Source organism: Dasypus novemcinctus, chromosome 14 (assembly GCF_030445035.2).
Source record: "Dasypus novemcinctus isolate mDasNov1 chromosome 14, mDasNov1.1.hap2, whole genome shotgun sequence".
Lineage (NCBI taxonomy): Eukaryota > Metazoa > Chordata > Mammalia > Cingulata > Dasypodidae > Dasypus > Dasypus novemcinctus.
The window spans coordinates 108,142,772-108,162,015 of record NC_080686.1 but is presented as its reverse complement, the minus strand read 5'-3'; the positions used below and the strand labels follow the sequence as shown (position 1 = coordinate 108,162,015).

The 19,244-nt window shown below is 50.4% G+C and overlaps 1 protein-coding gene and 1 long non-coding RNA gene across 3 annotated transcripts in view; one reads left to right on the top strand and one right to left on the bottom strand.

The window, feature by feature from the left end:
- Nucleotides 1-8,379: 8,379 nt before the first annotated feature.
- LOC111761035 (uncharacterized) lies at nt 8,380-15,760 on the bottom strand. Of its 2 annotated transcripts, XR_011645729.1 has the most exons (5): nt 15,674-15,741; nt 14,675-15,117; nt 12,583-12,829; nt 10,360-10,484; nt 8,380-10,227 (listed from the first exon to the last, which is right to left on the bottom strand). It is a non-coding gene; the product is annotated as an uncharacterized lncRNA (long non-coding RNA). The 2 variants fall into 2 exon arrangements; XR_011645728.1 differs by having other exon boundaries at nt 14,675-15,760.
- Nucleotides 15,761-15,934: 174 nt separating this feature from the next.
- Nucleotides 15,935-19,244, top strand: part of ZC3H3 (zinc finger CCCH-type containing 3) — a 77,172-nt gene continuing 73,862 nt past the window's right edge. Inside the window, exons 1-2 of the mRNA XM_058276116.2 lie at nt 15,935-16,030; nt 17,095-18,382. Coding sequence (XP_058132099.1) covers nt 15,943-16,030; nt 17,095-18,382 — 1,376 coding nt within the window. The 5' untranslated portion in view covers nt 15,935-15,942. The remainder of the gene's footprint in view (nt 16,031-17,094; nt 18,383-19,244) is intronic.

Below are 19,244 nucleotides of genomic sequence, written 5' to 3'. Positions count from 1 at the left end.
CTTCTGTGTTTCTGTGGTTTGTGTCTGTTTAATGTATATTTTCCTACCTCCCGACAGTAATACTAAATTGAAAAATAAAAATTCTTAAGAGAGCTCTATTCAGATTTTATACATAAATAAATTAGAATCCCAGAAGTTGGAGAATTGGAGAAGGTGAGCTTCTGGTGCTCTTTCAAATCCTCCTGTCTTCTTCCTCTGGGTTCTAACTTAGTTTGACTCCCCTTTTATAATAAGATTTCTCAAATCCTAATGAAGATTCAGTGGATCTTGCAAAGACTTCAATCTTATCATTCAGATTATTCAGATTTATAAGCCTGGATACTCAAAGCTTTGCCAATTAATATATAGGACTGCTGGTAAAAGTCATGCAAAAATTTAGGTAAAACTATTTTAAAAAGAAAAGCAAAGGTACTTTTCAATACACTATAATCTGAGAATCTTATAATAAAAATAGAATATAATCTAAACTAAATATTTTAAATGCTTATTCATGTCCTCATAAATAAAAGTATTTCTTTTAAGGGAAAACTTTTTTCCAAGCTTTGTATAAAATAAATTTGTATATATACCTAATCACAAAGGATTTAACAAAACTGTAAAGACAAAATACCTTCCTGAGTTTCAAAATTCCTATAAAATTTAATTGTAGGGAAGCAGACTTGGCCCAGTGGTTAGGGCATCCGTCTACCACGTGTGAGGTCCGTGGTTCAAACCCCGGGCCTCCTTGACCCGTGTGGAGCTGGCCCATGCGCAGTGCTAATGTGCGCAAGGAGTGCCGTGCCACGCAGGGTGTCCCCCGCGTAGGGGAGCCCCACGCGCAAAGAGTGAGCCCCGTAAGGGAGCTGCCCAGGAATGGCACCGCACACACAGAGAGCTGACGCAGCAAGATGATGCAACAAAAAGAAACACAGATTCCCATGCCGCTGACAACAGAAGTGGACAAAAAGAAGAACACGCAGCAAAAGGATACAGAGAACAGATAACTGGTGGGGGGGGGGATGGGAAGGAAAAGGGGAAGATGAGAGAATAAATAAAATAAATATTTAAAAAAATAAAAATAAAAATAAAATTTAATTGTATACATTAAATATGCCATTAATCCTTGTTTAAATGTGGCTCAAGCAATTGGGCTCCTGCCTACCATACAGGAGGTCCCAGGTTCAATTCCCAGGGCCTCCTGGCGAAGGTGAGCTGGCCCACTCCATGGAGAGCTGGCATGGCAAGATGATGCAACAAAGGGAGACACAGAGGAGAGACAGTGAGAGACACAGCAGATCAGGGAGCTGAGGTGGCTCAAATGGTTGAGCGCCTCTCTCCCACATTGGAGGACACAGGATCAGTTCCCAGTGCCTCCTAAAGAGAAGACAAGAAGAAAAGGCAGGCAGATGTGGAAGAACACACAATGAATGGACAGAGAGCAGACGGGAGTGCAAACAACAAGGGGGGGAATGAGAAAAATAAAGTACACTGACTAAGTGTTTTAAGCATTTCAACAAATCTTCTAGTAGAAAATGAGTTTTCATAGTTTCATTTGTATAGTTTTGCTATATTATTTAGAAAAAACAAGGAATAATGGTAAAAAAACCCAACACCTTAACATTAATGTTCTGTTCTGTTTTCCATGTTAGTTCTAATTAAACCTGGACAGCCACGTTAATAAAATTGGTGCTGTTAAAGTTTAGTAACTTTTACACTGAATAACTTTATAAAAAGGAAAAATAAATGCTGGCTGCTTTTGTAAGCATGCAATTAAACCATGGCTTAGCCCTGATAGCAACCAGCGCCCCTAACTGACCTTCAGAGAGTTGTTTCAGAAATGTGTTCTTGTAAATGTCCCATGTTTTTTTTAAACTGAAATACTGATAAAATACTAAACTGAAAAAAGCAATATTTCTGACAATTGTGTTTTAACTTAAGTACATTCTCCCTAAAATTATACAGATTTACTGGTCAAATAAACTGTTACACCTATGGCATTAGTCAGCCAAAGTGGTGCTGAAGCAAAATACCAGAAATAGGTTGGTTTTTATAAAGGGTGTTTATTTGGGGTAGGGGCTTACAGATACCAGGCCATAAAGCATAAGTTACTTCCCTCACCAAAGTCTATTTCCACGTGTTGGAGCAAGATGGCTGCCGATGTCTGTGAGGGCTCAGGCTTCCTGGGTTCCTCCCTTCCAGGGTCTTGCTTCCTTCTGAGTTCAGGGTTCCTCTCTTCCTGGGGCAGGCTTCTGTTTCCTCTGTGAGCTGACTTCCTGGGGCTGCAGCTTAAGACTTCAGCATCAAACTCCAGCATCAAAACTCCAACATTAGAAATGCCTGACTCTGTCCTTTGCCATGCCTTTTATCTTTTATCTTGTGCACTACTGGCACAAGAGGTTTACATAATTACTTAATCAAGTAAACCTATGAATCCAAAATAATCTAATATGGCCAGAGGAGAAGATGAGTTTACAAACATAATACAATATTTCTTTTTGGAATTCATCAATATCAAACTGCTATACCTACTAAATATTTAAAATGATAAAAATTATGTTCACATTTAACTAAATTAAGTCATTTTTCTGACAAGTTTGATTTTGATGGTTATTGTGTGCTGTAAAATGTTAAAAGAAAATTGCCAAAATCATTTTAGTAAGTTAAATATGTAAGGTATATAGAATGTTTTTGTTAAGGGGGAAAAAAATTGTCCTAAAATAAAATAACTAGTTATTAAGAAAGAGAAAAATAACTGGAGTATGGTTCTGTAGAAAAAAGTCCCTTGACTTAAAGGTCAAAGTGAGAAAAACTTGTGCTTCAAAGGGCAAAGGGCACTGCTAAGGTCAATCACAGCAGAGTTAGAACAAAAGTGTCAGAGCCTGAGCTCAGCCTCCAGGGGTGGGAGGCCTTCCTAAGGGATTAGAAGTCCGAGGACAGCAGGGAGACCTGGATGAAAGGGCCGGGGAGGGAGCCTTCCTACAGGACTGAAACCAAACGTGGGAGGCTTGGCCTCCGAATACACATCCCTTGCTAAAGACCTGTTAACCAAACAATGCCCAGAAAACTTTTTTCCAATTTTTATATAAAAGCGGTTCAAAGAACAAGCTTGTGCGTTAGGGGCGACACTGATCCCAGAGGAAATCTTAAAAGCTGTGAAAGCCACAGGCATGGAGAAATGGAAACCCTGGAGACAAACCAGGCAAAAGAGTGAGAATTACAGGTCAAATTAGGGAAGTCTATATTTTTCTGCTTGTTTACCTCTTTATTTGGGCCTGTTTGTTCAATGACATGTACATATTTGTAAATGAGTAATCCTAGAGGCCCAAATCAGAAAAGCCAAGCAGGATGGAAAGGTCATATAGAAATCTGAATAGAAAAAATATTGGAGGGAAGTGGATGTGGCTCGAGCGATTGGGCTCCCACCTACCATATAGGTGGTCCAAGTTTTGATTCCCAGGGCCTCTTGGTGCAGGTGAGCTGGCCCAAGCAGAGAGCTGGCACAGCAAGATGATGCAACAAAAAGAGAAACAGGAGAGACAATAAGAGACATAGGAGACCTGGGAGCTGAGGTGGTACAAGAGATTGAGCACCTCTCTCCCGCTCCAGAAGGTCCTGGGATCGGTTCCATGTGCTGCCTAAAGAGGAGACAAGAAGACATAGAAGAACACACAGCGAATGGACACAGAGAGCAGACAGTGAGTGAAAAATAATGGGGGGGAGGGGAGAAATTAAAATCTAAAATTAAAAAAAAACTATTGGAGAATAAAAAACAACAAAGAAAAAAATAAAAAATAAAATAAAACTATTGGAAAAAGGAAAAAAGGTTTTTCCTAGGCTCCTTGACCTACACTGCCCCCCTTCTCTTTGAAAAAGCTGTGGGGGATGGGCTAGGGGTGACAAGATAGGGAAGTGTAAATTGAGCTTAGAACTCTGTCTGCTCCACCTGGAGATAAGAATGAGCCACACAGAAACAGATAAAGTAGATACTACCTCAGGTACTGGTTCTTCTGAGTGCTACAGAGACCCACAGGTTCTATGGTCATGGCAGATGGAGTTCAGTGCCATGTTAGTTGGCCCTTCTTTGGAGTTTGTGTTTCTGTGTGATGGAGCTGGACTCAGATGTGATCTTTGTTCACAAGCCTCTCCTGTTACTTTTACTGGGGTTTGGTGTATGCTCAGGGGACCTGAATCCCTGGGCCAGGCCCTGAGCCTCAACAGACTTGCAACTCCCAACACTCTGGTTTATTGGACTTACCCCACTCAGCTAACATGGAGGTGAAGAAGGTCAACCACCACACCAGGGAGCCAAGAGTGCCTACAACTGACAGCAGGAGAATTGTATCCAGCATCCATGTGGAATCTAAGCCCCCTCTTGACGTAGATGTGGAGTGGACACAACCATTCTAAGGTCCACAGGATGGAGGAATAGAGTGTGGATTAGAGTGGACTTACTGATATTCTATTCACAAACTATTGTGATTAGTAATTGAAGAAAATGTGGCATTGGTATGGAGCAAGTGGCCATGGTGGCTACTGGGGGTAGGGAGTGGGAGGAAGAGATGTGATGTGGGGGCGTTTTCGGGACTTGGGAGTTGTCCTGGGTGGTGCTGCAGGGACAGGTACCAGACATTGTATGTCCTCCCATGGCCCACTGGGTGGACTGTGGAAGAGAGTGGGCTATGGTATGGACCATTGACCATGAGGTGCAGCAGTGCTCAGAGATGTATTCACCAAATGCAATGAATGTCTCATGATGATGGAGGAGGTGGTTGTTATGGGACGAGGAGTGGGGTGAGGGGGGTGGGGGGTATATGGGGACCTCATATTTTTTTAATGTAACGTTAAAAAAAAAAGACAAAAAAAAAAAGTCTACAGTCATAGGGGACTTTGTCCCCAAATAAACTGTATTTCTTTAAATTAAAAAAAAAAAAAGAATGAGGGACAGAGGGACTGTTACAGAATAAGCCTTGGTTTGCAAGTTTGTCCTGTATATCCCAATTTAAGCCTTCTAACAGCTTTGGGATGAGAGTAATTAATAATCCAATTGCCAAATTTCAGTAAATAAAGTTCTTGAAAGGTATGGAAAATTTTTTCTAAATTATTATTTAAACTAATTATAATATATTTCAGAGACTGATAGGCAGTATGCTCCCCCTCCCCCCCTGTTGCTGTTGTTTTCTTTTCCACTTCTGCTCTTTTTCCCCCCCGTTGTCTGCTTGCTTTTGCTTGATGTCTGCTCCTTGTTTGTCTTCTTTAGGAGGCACCAGGAAGAGAGCCCGGGCCTCCCATGTGGGAAGTGGGCGCCCTCCCCTCAGTGTGCTTTTGAGGTTGTTTACAATCTTAAGAATGCTCTGACAAAGAGGTTTTAGTCTCCTATGAAGTAAAAGGAAAAATCTTTCTTGCATAAGCTACTATTATTTCCATTTTATTCAATTTGAGTATAACCTCCATAGGTTTATACAGATACTAATATAAATTAGCACTATATTAGATCTCTAAGATAATGAAAATTGTAATTTTGTGTTTAATGGAATTAAGATAAAGAAGAGAATGTAGTTCTGTCCTACAGTGAAATGACTAGTTTTCACAAAACAGAATGAGGGATATAAGACAAGTCTTAAATGACTATAGAAAGAAGTGGGAAGCAAGTGTGGCTCAAGTGATCGAGCTTCTGCCCACCATATGGGAGGACTTGGGTTCAATCCCTGGGGCCTCCTGGTGAAAAAAAGGAGAGAAAGCGTGCCTGCGTGGCAAGCCAGTGCCTGCGCAGATGCCCTCATGGTGAGCCAGTGCCCTGCGCCAGTGAGTCACGCAGCAAGATGATGACACATCAAAAGAGAGACAAAGGGAGAGTCAAGGTGAAGCACAGCAGAGACCAGGAACTGAGGTGGCGCAATTGACAGGAAAACTCTCTCCCCATTAGAGGGCTCCAGGATCGAATCCTGTCGAATCCTAGAGGAGAGAAAATGAGAAGACAACACAGACAGCAAAAACAGCAGTGCAGGAAGAGGGGAAGAGGGGGAAATAAATAGAAAGAAGTGAAAGGTTTGTGGAGGTGAATTCATAGTCAACACGGACTAAATTTTAATAAGCTTCTTTAAGGGAATGTGTTTTTATCCTAAGATAAAATGACTGGTTTTCATGAAGGCAGGAATAAGTAGGATAAGACCTGAATAAATATAAAGAGTTGGGAAAGTAAATTTTTTTCTGTTGAGGGTGAAATTTGTCTTAAGATAAACTAGTCTATGTAGTTATGGATGTTTGGGGGAAGTCTGTAAAAGCACTTTCTAAACTGAAGGATTTCATGTAAATGGCTGATTCCAGGAAGCCATTATTAAGCAGAAATCTGCATTGATATTGATGACAAAAAGTAACTTAAAACAGAGAAGCCTGCCAGGCTCCCCCTCAAGCTGCATATTAGGGTGGGGGTAGGTGGAAGAAAATCTGGATCCCAGTGAAAACGTTAGGATTTCATGATATAATTAGAAAAAGGTTTTTTTCTGTACTGCTAAAGTAAAATACCTGTTGATTATTATAACCTTGCCGTATTTGGGTTCTCTAGGGAAACCATCAACAAGAGATATCTGTCAATAGTATGCGATTTTATAAGAGTCTCTCACGCAGCTGTGGGGATGCACAAGTCCAGGCTCCGCAGGCAGGTGCAACCAGGGGCTCCGATGAAAGTCCAGTGAAGGTTCTTGACGAGCTCTGGGAGACGCTGGCTGTCCAAAGACGAGCTGGGAAATTCTCTCTGTGCTAGAATCACTTCCCCTTTTTAAGGCATTCAACTGATTGGGTTAAGCGTCACTCATTGCTGATGGCAATCTCCCTGATTGCTGTAATTATAACCAGCTCTCCGTGATTTACCACTGCCATAAAGTCAATGGTGACTAAAGTCCATAAATGCCCTTTTACTACAGTCAACCCAGTGCTTGCTTGACCCAACAACTGGGCACAATTACCTGGCCAAGTTGACACAATACCCTAACCATCACACTTGGTAAAGGTGTAAAAGTAAAATAAAACAAAATTTCTGCTGTAGGTTGTGGTTAATGATCTCTAGAAACAGCTTTATTGAAGGAAACGAGGGCCAGCTCCTGCAAGGGCACATGTCCTGGGCTCTGGCTGTAAGTGGAGAGGCTTTGCGCTCTGCGCCCTGACAGCTCCCTGGAATCTCAGCACCTGCCTGACCTGGAGCGAGGGCACCAGCTCCCAAGTGCTGGAGAGGCCGCCCTGTGGCCGTGGAGGGGCCTTGCGGGCACCGGGCGGGGGCACGAGGCGTCCCCACTAAACACCCCAGCCTGGCTCCCATCAGGAGGATTGGGGACCCCACGCTCCGCCCGTGCTCGGCGCCTTCCAGCAGGGGCAGGGGCCCAGAACAGCTCACCCTTAAGGGGCTGGCGGGTGGCCGCGTGCATCTAGACCCGGCCCAGCTGCCGCCCAGGCGGCTCTCCCCTGAGTGACGGGCACGGCCGGGTGCTGCGGCCTGAACCAGTGCAGGTGCCCGACCCCCTGGCCGGGCTCCGGGTGGAGGGGGCTCGCGGCTGCCCACGGCTCCGCAGCTCTGCCAGCCGGGGCTGGCCGGGCTCCCTACCCCACAGGGGCCGCTGCTCCAGCCGGGCGCCCCCTCCTCGTGCCGGGGCCCGTGCACCAGGCCGTGGGCGGGAGCCCCCTCCTGCTCTCCCGGGCTGGCGGTGCCACCGTGTGCCCAGGGCACAGAGACCCGCCAAGAGGGCGGCCCCTGAGAGCGGGGCAGGCAGGGCCTAGGGACACACAGCGGGCTCCACGGCTGCTCCTGGGAGGGTCAGCTGTGGGGGGAGCCTGCACCCCCCTCAGCACGTCCCGGGCCCGGGAGACGCCCCGCTGTTGTTTTACTCCCCAGAGACCCCCTCCCGGGCCTGCCGAGCCCTCGACCTGCGCCCTGAGGCTCCTCTCCAGACGCACAAGCTTCGTCTAGCGCCCTCTTGTCCGGGCCCCCGGCGCGGCCACCCCCCAGCACCAGTGGGACCGCTGGGTGCAGCTGGCGCCCGCCCCCGCAGCCCTGGTCTCCCCCGGAATGTCCTTCTCTGACTTTGAGAACTGGAGTCATTGGCTGGAGACGCCCAGAAGAGCCGCCTCCAGGTGGCAGTTCCGGGCCCAGGGCCCTGTCACCGGTTTGTGTGGCAGCGGAGGCCTGACATCACAGCACCACCGTTTATGAATCCTGTTCCACGCGCAGAGCCTTTTGTGGAAGAGGTGGCGGGAAGACCCAAAGAGCTGTGGAACGGGTGCACTGCAGCACATAAGACCTTGCATTTTCTCCCCCAGCCCTTCCACTCTTTCTTCCCCCAATTGCAGCAGTGTTAGGCCTCAAGCTGTTAGAAAGAAATCTCCTTCTGGAAGAAAATAAGGCTCACCCAATTGTGGAGAAGAAAAGAATTTATTCTCAATCTTGCAAGAAGGGGAGCACAACCAGAAAACATGGCTGGAGCCCCAAACAAAGAAGGACACAATTTATACCCTTAAGCCTAGCTCGCAAGCCCTTCCTGTTTCTCCACAGACTGGTTACTTCAGAAGTTACAGCCTGTCCAAGATCTAACTTTCCCGCACAAAAGTTTGTGATTAACCGCTTCCCCCATCACATTCCAACCATTTTAGTTTTTACCTGCTCCCCTTTGCCAAATAAGGAATGGAATTTCGTGCTGAATTGGTATTGACTTAGCTCTTTCTTGGGCATCTTTTTTTTTGCTTATAGGACTGGCTTAAGCTGGTTTCCTTTGTTGCTGTTTAACCCGGGAGTGGGAGACTGAGGCAGTAGGCTGCCAGGTTGCATTAATCAATATTTTCTTCCTTTATGTGAAAACTAAATAATCTTTGTTTCTTACACAAGGCAGGGCCTTTATGGATAACCAGAGGCGGCATGAAGACAACTTCAACACAAGCGTTAGGCAAATTCACATTTATTACGTCTGCAGAGGTCAGAGCCAAGGTCAGTCTAAAGTGACTCAGACCCGACACCCTGCGCTGCAGTTTCACTCTTGCTTAAATTTCGGTTACTACTTAGCATTTGCTTTGATTATGCATTAGCTTTTATGCATATGGATGAACACACATAGCTGGTTATGTAATTGTATGACTAGTATGTTCAGGAAGTCACGCTTGCACGTACATTGCATGATCAAGAAAGGGGCGGACCACTCCACCCTGGGTGGGGGCTTTATTATGTTGATTAAGCAAGTTGAGGTGCGGACAGCAGGGGATCTTCTGTGCAGGTCCTGCCAACCAGTCGAAGCCAGTTTTCATATTTTATTGCTTCACCAGAATGTTCTTGACCACCAAAAGCAGAATTTGGCACCGAGAAAGGGGTGCATCTCATTACCTTCTAATTTACATATAATCCTTTCCTTTGTATCCTAGCAACAGGAAGAGAAACAGTTACTTTCAGGATTTGGTCATCCTTCCTTCTAGATTTTGGTCAATTCCTTCCTTCTAGATTTTGGCAATATTTTTATCGCAGGGGAAAGGACCAAAGCTCAGATATTTTGTAACTTACTTCCTGCTGACACTGTGGGCGTTGATCTCTTAGGAAACTATACTAAGAAGGTGGTCTGAGGAGGAAACATTAGAGTTTATGATTGCTTTTATTTTTTTAAACATTTATTTCTCTCCCCCTCCCCCCTAATTCGCTGTGTGTTCTTCTGTGACTGCTTCTATCCTTATCAGCCACATCAGGAATCTCTTTTTGTTGAGTCATCTTGCTGTGTCAGCTCTCCGTGTGTGTGGTGCCATTCCTGGGGAGGCTGCACTTTCTTTCGTGCTGGGCAGCTCTCCTTATGGGGCGCACTCCTTGTGCGTGGGGCTCCCCTACGCAGGGGACACCCCTGCGCAGCACGGCACTCCTTGTGCACATCAGCGCTGCGCATGGGCCAGCTCCACACGGGTCAAGGAGGCCCGGGGTTTGAACCGCAGACCTCCCATGTGGTAAACGGACGCCCTTTCCACTGGGCCAAGTCTGCTTCCCTGCGATTGCTTTTAAATAAAGCATTGCATGCATGATATGAATATGGGTGCAACTGCCAAAAGAATTAAGATAATAATTAACAAAGGGGAGCCGCCACTTGGTAAAGCTGGATGGGTTCCAGAAGGAGAACTTGTTTCCCCGTGTTATGAGGTTATTGGCTGTTTAGTTCTTCAACGCTCTCACTTCTCTGGAGAGATTGGTGACCAAGTATAAGGGTGCGGCTGTGGTTTCAGTGGATGCTGCGATCCCTAAGACGGTAAATAAAGGGATTAACTGGATTGCTTTCTTTGATTATTTGTGGTGTTACATGATTTGGGGTTTGTTTTCACAAAAGCCTGCTGAATTTTAAGCACCCACAGAACAGCTGGCCCAGGCGTTACCTGATATAGATTGTGCAGATTTACACAGTACGGACCCTTGGTTCTACCGTAGAGGTTTTGGGTGATTTGCAAAACAGTGTGAGGGATGATTAGTATCTTCCCTCAGGGCTAGTTATTGGTAGGTCCTGTAAGAGAAAGAACAGAATTAGTATCTGGAGAAGTTTTTTTCTTTCTGAATAGGAGACACAGGACTCTGACTGGCCCCACTTCATATTTTACTTCAGGTGTGGTTTCTGGTTCCTTTACCTGCCAGATCTAGCTGGTAGGTAGTGAGGTTTTGCTCTGGCATTATGGACCCAGGATTTGATTTTCTGTAAAGTAAGAGAAGAATGAGAGGCTAATCACACTGTGTAAGGCTTCTCCCATTTAGGTTTAAGCTGATTTTCAGGGTGTTTGTTTTCCTACTTATTTAATTCCCCTCCCCTCCCCCGGTTGTCTGTTTTCTGTGTCTTTTTGCTGCGTCTTGTTTCTTTGTCTGTTTCTGTTGTCATCAGCGGCACGGGAAGTGTGGGCGGTGCCATTCCTCGGCAGGCTGCTCCCTCCTTCGCGCTGGGCGGCTCTCCTTACGGGTGCACTCCTTGCGCATGGGGCTCCCCTACGCGGGGGACACCCCTGCGTGGCAGGGCACTCCTTGCGCGCATCAGCACTGCGCATGGGCCAGCTCCACACGGGTCAAGGAGGCCCGGGGCTTGAACCGCGGACCTCCCATGTGGTAGACGGACGCCCTAACCACTGGGCCAAAGTCCGTTTCCCTGTTTTCCAAACTTTTAAAATAACCTGGCCCCCGCCTGAGAAGGGGGGGTGGGGCTGGGTAGCTGGGTGTTTCAGGCGCATTTTGCAGTGTGCATGGTGGTGAGCAGCTCTCACTGCGAGGCCCACTTGTGGAGGGCTCCCTCGGAGGTAACTGGGGAATTGGGTTTCTCCCTCGGGTTGCTTAGAAAGGGCCTTCTGCACGTAAGCGCGAAAGGACTTAGCCCACGTGCTCTTCTTAGGGGTCACCCGGACCTAAAGGAGAGCAAGGGTAAGGGTTTCTGTCCATTTTAACTGTGTTTCTTGACAATTTTTATTCAAGGTTTTTTAAAAGTATAGTTCATTTTTTCCACTTTTCCTGATGACTCAGGTCTCTAGGCTACATGCAGTTTCCATTTAATTCTGATACTTTGGTTGACACCTTGCATCACAGCTGAAATAAAAGCAGGTTCATTATCTGAGTTTGGGGCAGTCTAAACCTCGGGATGATTTTCTGGAGGAGGAGCTTAGTAACTGGAATGCTGCTCTGTGAGGCAGAGCAAAGCTTCTACTCATCCTGAAAAGGTGTTTACAAAAGATACTTCCATTTTCTTGTGGTTTTATGACATTTTGGGTGACTCCTATTCCCTATGGGTTTAAGATTCCCAACCAGCGAGGCTGCACAGGCCAGCACCAAGGCCACGGGACCTCATTTTCCCACCTTGTATGGTGTGAGGCACAGGCAACAACAGGTTATTATTACTTGCCCTTTGGGCTGTAGGGCAACTGGTCCTTTAATTTGTATTCTCAATGTTTGCCTCATTCTTGCTAATGGCATTTTGATTGGAGCAGGGCCTGTAACCTGAGGTGCTGAATTTAAACAGGTTAAGGTTGGAAAGTTTCTTAGTTGGATTGTTGCAAAGATCCCTTAACGCTTTTTATTTGCTCCTTCGAAAGTCTATTCGTTCTTTCTATAAGACCTGCACCAGTGTGGTTATAAGTTTAAACAATATTCTGATTCACAGCCTAAGACAGCGTGAGCTGACTCCAAGTAAACGGAGTTTCTTGGTGACTGTTAATTTGGGCTAGCACCCGTAGAGGGCCCTTTCTGGTTTTGGTAGCGAATGGCGGCTTGTTGGTTACAAGAGTTCCGTGGCAGTGTCCGTGGCAGTGAAAGCACGCCTTGCAGAGGGGACCGACTTGCATTGTGCCACTGGGACTGTGCTTGGCCACTACGTTCCATCCAGTGAGGTAATCGTTGCAGTTGTTGGAGTGAGCACGATGGACACTCATGGGTGATGTCCACAAGCTGCTGGTGAGTAAAAGGTGGCTGGACTGCTGCCACAGGGTCTGCTAGCCATGTTTGCTTTTTCCTGAGGAGTTAACTTGGCTGCCTTTTGGGTTTCAAGGGCATGCTTTCAGATCTTTGTGAGGGTATCTGCCTCTACATTCCTGAGAGGGGTGTTAGAGGAGTGGCAGAGACGTGATAGTTACCTGTCATCGCTGGCTGCTGTCTCAGGTGTCTTTCCACAGATCTCTCCTCCACAGAGGTCAGCCCAGGATAGTCCATGGATCCTGTCTTGTTTCTAGTACTTGCAGTTCACCCCACGATAGGGATGGTAGTTTTCAGAGTGACCAGACACTACCGGGTTCAGCCCTCTACTTGCAACCGGGTATGGTGTGTTGTACAGTTGCTTTCCAAGGGGTTACATCATAATTTGGCCCCCATCCACAACTGTGACTGAAACCCAAGGGGTATTTGCTTAGAATGTTGCCTTTGCCACAAACCCCACCCAAAGTTAATATTGGTGCCGGCTACATCCAATTCACAGGGTCAGTTAGGGTCCACCCCACCTTTACTGCTTGAGTCTGTGCTAGTACTCTCTTTACTTTTTAAAAAAGCAGCTTGCTGGGGGTCCCCCTTCCCCTGTACAACCTTTTCTGATTAACACATACATATTTAAGCTAAACCCTCAACAACTCCAAAAAGACCATTAATTGTTTTTGGAGTTTTAGGACATGATAAGATTAAAGTACAAAAAGCTATTTTGATAAAACAGATTCTCTGCTTTTTATAGTAATATAAATGCTTATTTCATTTTTTTCGGCCATTTGAATAGAGCTCTTTTAAGAATTTTTATCTATTAATATTACCATCTGGGGGTATGAAAATATACACTGAACAATCACAAAAGAGTTAAGATATAACAACAGAAACATAAAGTTCACTAATTTGACTTATAATTTTTATTCTTTTGGTATGGTTGTTTCCAAGCTTTCCATCATTTCATATCTTTGATTTTTACTGTTTTTAATATCTTTGGGGCTGAAGGGAACTCACACAACATTAACTCACAACTTTTTAGTTTCTTTATCTTTCCACAACTCAAAGAAGATTTGACCATATGGGACTTTTTGCCCATTTTCCTTGCTATTTACAAAACAAGTTCAATTGCAATATAGTGTTAAAATTAAAAAACCCATATTTTTGGCCAAATTTCTCTGTCATTTAATATATACGTAGGTTAAGCTTCATATCCAAAAAATAATTAATTTGTGCTTCTGTAGCCCAGATCCCCCAAATTTAGACCAATTTTTCAGGATGCATCCTAGTAGTGAGCACTTAGGTACCGACGCCTGGTTTCCCATGGTGACAGAAAGAGAGAGAGAGGGAGAAAGAGAGAACAGCCAAGTCAAAGGCACAAAAGGCACCGGGCTTGCCCTTTAAGGGAGAGAGGGAGTGGGACTCAAACTTACAACCCATTAGCCTCTCCCACTATAACCAAACCTTTGCTACTTTAGTGAAGGTAAACCAAATGCTAACTTGTTGTTAGCAAAAACCGAAGAAAAACGGCAAACTTGAAACCAAATGCTAACTAGTGGTCAGGCAGAAGAAAAAAGCAAACAGAAGTGATAAATAAAGGAAAGAACCCATCCACCAAGGGAAGGAGAAGAGCCGGTTCTCTGTCCTGGCTGACTCCATCGGTGGCTGGGAAGGGATTCCACCCTGGGCAACCTCCGAGCTCTTGGAAGACTCCCGAGCGCCCGCTGCAGTCATGGATGCCCTGGTGCAGACAAGGCTGTCCACGGTCCACCTCGGAAGCTTTCTCTGGTTACCATTTTTATTTATTTATTTTAGTCCCGACTGAGTCACCAATTTTTTAAGCCCCGAAGCTAGGCCTCTGGGGATAACCAGAGGGGAAAAAAGAAACCTAAACACAAGAGTTAGGCAGAACTTACATTTATTATGTCTGCTGACAGGAGACAAGATCAGTCTAAAGCGACTCAGACCTGACTCCCTGCACTGTGGTTTTACTCTTGCTTAAATACCTAAGTTATACTTAGTCTTTGCTTTGATTAGGCATTCGCTTTTATGCATACGGATGAACACGTATAGCTAGTTATAAAACTGTGATTTGTATGTTCAGGAGATCATGCTTGCACATATTTTGCATGATGAAAAAAAGGCAGCTAATTCCACCCCTGCATGGGAATTTTACTATGTTAATTAAGCAATGTGAAGAGAGGACAGCATGGGGCTGCTTCTGCGCAGGTCTGGCCAACTGGTTGAAGCTAATTGTCATACCTCATTGCTTCACAGGCTGTTCTTGACCACCAAAAGTGGAATTTGGCAGAAAGAGAGGGTTGCATCCCACTACCTTCTAATTTACATATAAGTCATTCCTTCGTATCCTAGCAACAGGGAAAGAAACAAGTTACTTTCAGGTATTTGGTCACCCTACATCCATGAAAAGGACTTCCTTGACCAAAAGGAGGTGAATGTGAATTGTAATGATAAACGGTTTTCTAACATCTCGATTAGCTTGAGTTTCCATTTAATCCAGGGAGTTACAAAGAAGAAAGTGAGGTCAAGTGAACCGGGCTGACATACCAGTGATCCTTTGCAGTGCTGACGGAGACCCCCTGCCCCTGCCCAGAAGGAGGAACTGAAACAGAAATCGGGCAGGCACCTGCAAACTCCGCTGATCTTCACCAGATGGCCACAATCTTACGCCAACATCCTGCTTACTATTCAACAAATTGGGCCTCAAGGACACCCTGCTCGGACAGTCCACACGCCCCAGCCCACGCACCTCACGTACCCATCACGACTCGTGTCTCTCTCACACCTCCCCATTCCCCACACCTTCCCTTTGTCTCAAGGAGCCACATTAAGCTGCTCTCCTAGCTTACCCCTTTGAGCAGAAACCTCTTTTGGTGCTGCTACTGCATTAATGCAATTTTAGCTTAATAAACGTGCTCTGGACCCCCTTTTTAAGTCTATTTTCAGCACAGCACCACTTAGAGAACACTGACGTTTAGGCAAGTTAGAAACTTCCCTCATCCTTCGCTTGAGCTAGCTGGACTCCAACCAGGCGGCCAGCCCCTCTGCCTGCGAGGCCCGGCTTTCAGGGCTGAGCGAGGCCCCCGTGCCCTCCCTTCGGCCCCGTTCGCACCACGTCTCGCCTGCCGAGGCCACGGTGTGACTCTACCCGGGGACTGCAGAGACGGAACTCCGGGGCGGCGTTCAGGACCCAGCCCCTCGCCCAAGACCCCCAAGGAACGTGAACTTGTTTCAGCGAACCTGGCTCCAGCTGCCCTTCCCGGTGGGGACCTGCCGGTGCCCACGACCAGCATCCGGGACAGGCGCCGGCTCTCCGGCGCTCGGTGGTGACGCCACCTGCGCCCCTTGTCGCTCTGCGCATGCGCCTCTCCGCCTCCCCGTGCGTCTCGGGGCGTGGGCGGGCGTTGCCAGGGAGACAGAGCGCCCCTGGCGGCCGCGCGGCAGAACGCAGGCCCCGGCCTCGGGCTGCCCGGCCCCGCCCCCGCCCGGAGGGAAACGGTCGCGGAGCGATGACGTCGCGGGGGCCTGGCTGGGCGTCGCGGTGTCCAGAGATGGAGGAAAAGGAGCAATTGCGGCGGCAGATCCGCCTCCTGCAGGGTAGGTCGGGCCGGGGGCGGCGGTCCCGCGGCCTCTTCGTGCCCCCTCACCTCACCGGGACCCGCTCTCCTGCCCGAAGCGGGGTCGCTCTCCGGCCGTCGTCCCCGGAGCTCAGCGCGGTCGGTCGGGGCGGGGTAGGTAGTGCCGGGCCGGGGACAGGGGACCCAGAGGGGCGTGCGGGCCAGCCTGGGTCAGTCCCCTGCCCGCGCTTGGTCCAACGAATCGAGCCGGCCCTTCGGGAGCTGTGGCCGGGAGGGCGGCGCGTCGCTTAGTAACCGGCCGCGGGGGCGGCGGCCCCACCCCACTCCCACGAGCGGTCGCGTCCACGGGCGCCCGCCCTTGCACCCCATGTCCGGCAGTGGGCGTGGGCCCTGTGTGTGCTTGGCCTCACCTGAGGCCTCGTCCTGACGTTCCTTCCCAGGAGGCAGCAGAGCGTGTGCCCACACCTGCGTCTCTCCCCGGGACAGCTGTCAGGGGCGTTATGTGGAAAGCCCTCGGGGTTGCGCCGTTCTCCCGCGTTACGTTCCCATACGGTCAGGTCTGCAAGCGAGAATGGCCCGCTGCTCGCTCGCTTTCTCTGTTGTCAAGGGCTGAGTGCCTAGCCGTGCTGGTTTTGTTACCCTCGTGCTGTGTGCAGGGCAGCAGAGGTGACGACGCTGCCCTGTCCCCAGGGGGCCTCCTTTCTATCAGCGGGCAAGGCGGAGGGCCTCTGAGGCTCAGCCATCCTGTTCTTGTTGAGGTATGGCGGCACAGGGCCTCGCCGATGTCTTCACATTGAGCAATGTTTCTCCTCAGATCTGTGAACATGACAGATTGACAGGGTGTCAGAGCACAGGGGTGCTTTGTGGGATAGTAGGACTGAAGAGGCACTGATGGGAGAGAGGCCCATGGAAGCCACCAGCCCAGGGGCGGAGGGGCTGGGGGCAGCTCCCAGGCCCTGGGATCTGGGGGGAGATGGTGGCCGGGGGTGGGGGGCTTGCCAGCTGATGCCCCTGTTGGGTAGCTGGGCTCGTTTGTTTCCCCCAAACCCTTGGATTAATGGAGCCTCGTGACTGCTTTCTCAGGTCTGATCGATGACTACAAAAACCTTCATGGCACTGCCCGTGCCCCGTGCCCCTCAGCCGCTTCACGGTGGCAGCCGCCCGCCTTCACCAGCAGCCGGTCCTTCAGTGCTCGCTACCCTCGGCCAAGCCGCAGGGGTTTCTCCCCACACCACGGGCCTGCGTGGCGGAAGAAGTACTCCCTGGTGAACCGGCCTCCGGGACCTGCAGGCCCGCCCAGCGACCAGGCCACACAGCCTCCCCTGGGGCCCGGGGACAGCCCAGGCCCCGACCCCCGGCAGTATGTCCTCGAGCGGCAGGTCCAGCTCAGCCCAGATCAGAACATGGTCGTCAAGATTAAGCCACCGTCCAAGCCGGGCTCTGGGGCCGTCGCTGGGGCCCCACGGGGCTCTGGGGGGGAGCCGGAGGATGCTCCATGGGGCGACCACAGGCCCCAGGAGGGCGAGGGCGACCCCCCTGGTGGGAAGCCGCAACCCTCCAGGCCAGGAAGAGCCAAGGAAAGCGCCAGCGAGGGGGATCCTCTCGTGGTCTGCCAGAAGGAGCCCGGCCGGCCACGGGCGGCGAAGTCCGCGAGTGCTGTGAGCGGCAGCCCCCCCGAGCCCCGGCGGACGGTCAGTGAAAGTGCCATCACGGTCAAGGCGCGTGGCGGGGCGGCTGCGGGCCGCAAGGCGGGCGCCCACTCCGCAGGCAGCTGTGCCGCTCAGCTCACTGGGGATGGCAGAGCCAGCGCCGGCCGCCCAGAGCAGCCGGCTCCCGCTGACCTGGTGGGAGGCCCAGCCAGACCGACCTCTGGCCCCAGGCAGGCCCGGGAGGCCTCCCTGCTTGTGTCCTGTCGAATCAACAAGTTCCGGAAGAACAACTACAAGTGGGTGGCCGCCTCGGCCAAGAGCCCCCGGGCCGCTCGGAGGGCCCTCAGCCCCAGAGTGGCCGCGGAGAGCGTGGGCAGGGCCCCGGGGGGCGCAGCAGAAAGAGCGGGGCGGCCACAGCTGAGAGCTGAGCCCGACGCCAGGCCCAGGAAGGCCGCCGCAGGGGCCAAGCCAGGGATGGCTCCCAGCAAGTACAAGTGGAAGGCCTCCAGCCCGTCCGCCTCCACCTCTTCCTCCTTCCACTGGCGGTCGGAGGCCGGCAGCAAGGACCAGGCGGCCCCGCTCGCCACCGTGTCCAGGGCCCCCCCGGAGGACACGCCGGCCGTGGGACCCAGCGGCCTGACGCCCGTCTTCGGGGAGGCCCCGCTCTCGACCTACAAGGTGAAGAGCCGCACCCAGATTGTCCGGAGGCGGGGGAGTGCCAGGTAGGTGCCTGCCCCCAGGGCGCGTCTCGGGACGTGGGGCCGCCCCGTGGAGCCCGTGCCCCTTCCTGAGTGTGAGGAGGTCACGGGGAAGAGCGGCCAGCCGAGCGCCTGCCCGTGTGTGTGAGCGGGCGAGCGGGAGTTACTGTTGACCTCCGAAGAGGGAGGTTGAGGCCCAGATGGTGGGGACTGGGGTGGGGGTGACTCAGCAGCCCCCACAGTGCTGGCACACGCACCCCTCTTCCCGCTCTAGGTCCACAGGGCTAGCGAAAGTGGACGACGTGGTACTGCCCAGAGCTCACGGTGCCTGCCAGGGAAACGGGGTTCTGTTTCCCCGGGTTTGCCCCTGGCCTGGGCAGCCGCAGGCAGTGTCGGGGGCTGGGGACTGGGCTGGAGGAGTGGGCCTGCCCAGGAGGGGCCTGGGCTCCCCGGCCCTCCCGCTGGTCCAGGGGCTTGGGCGCAGAGGCCTTGCCCTCGTTGGCGGACCCCCAGGCCCAGGCCGGGGCCTGCTGGGGGTGGTTGGGGTGGTGGTGGCCCGGCTGGCGCACAGCCTCCCCGGCTTCCTGGCTCGGGGCCTGTGGGCTCTGAGCTGCCCTGGGCAGCCTGCAGAGGCTGTGGGTGGTTTTTGTCCCCAAGGGAGCAGATCGGTGGCCTCAGGGGGCTGCCCCTTCGTGTTCGGCTGAGAGAGGCAGAGAGCCTTCCTCTGCTGTCAGCCCCGGCGGCCATCGCTGTCCAGGAGGAGCCCCTGGGACTGCCCTCGGGAGCTCTTCATGCCGTCTGACCTCGCCCGTTGTTCTGTCAGCTTGTCCTCTGGGCCTGCTTTCCCCAGCAGGTGCAACTGCTCCCCACTCCCCGCGCCCCACGC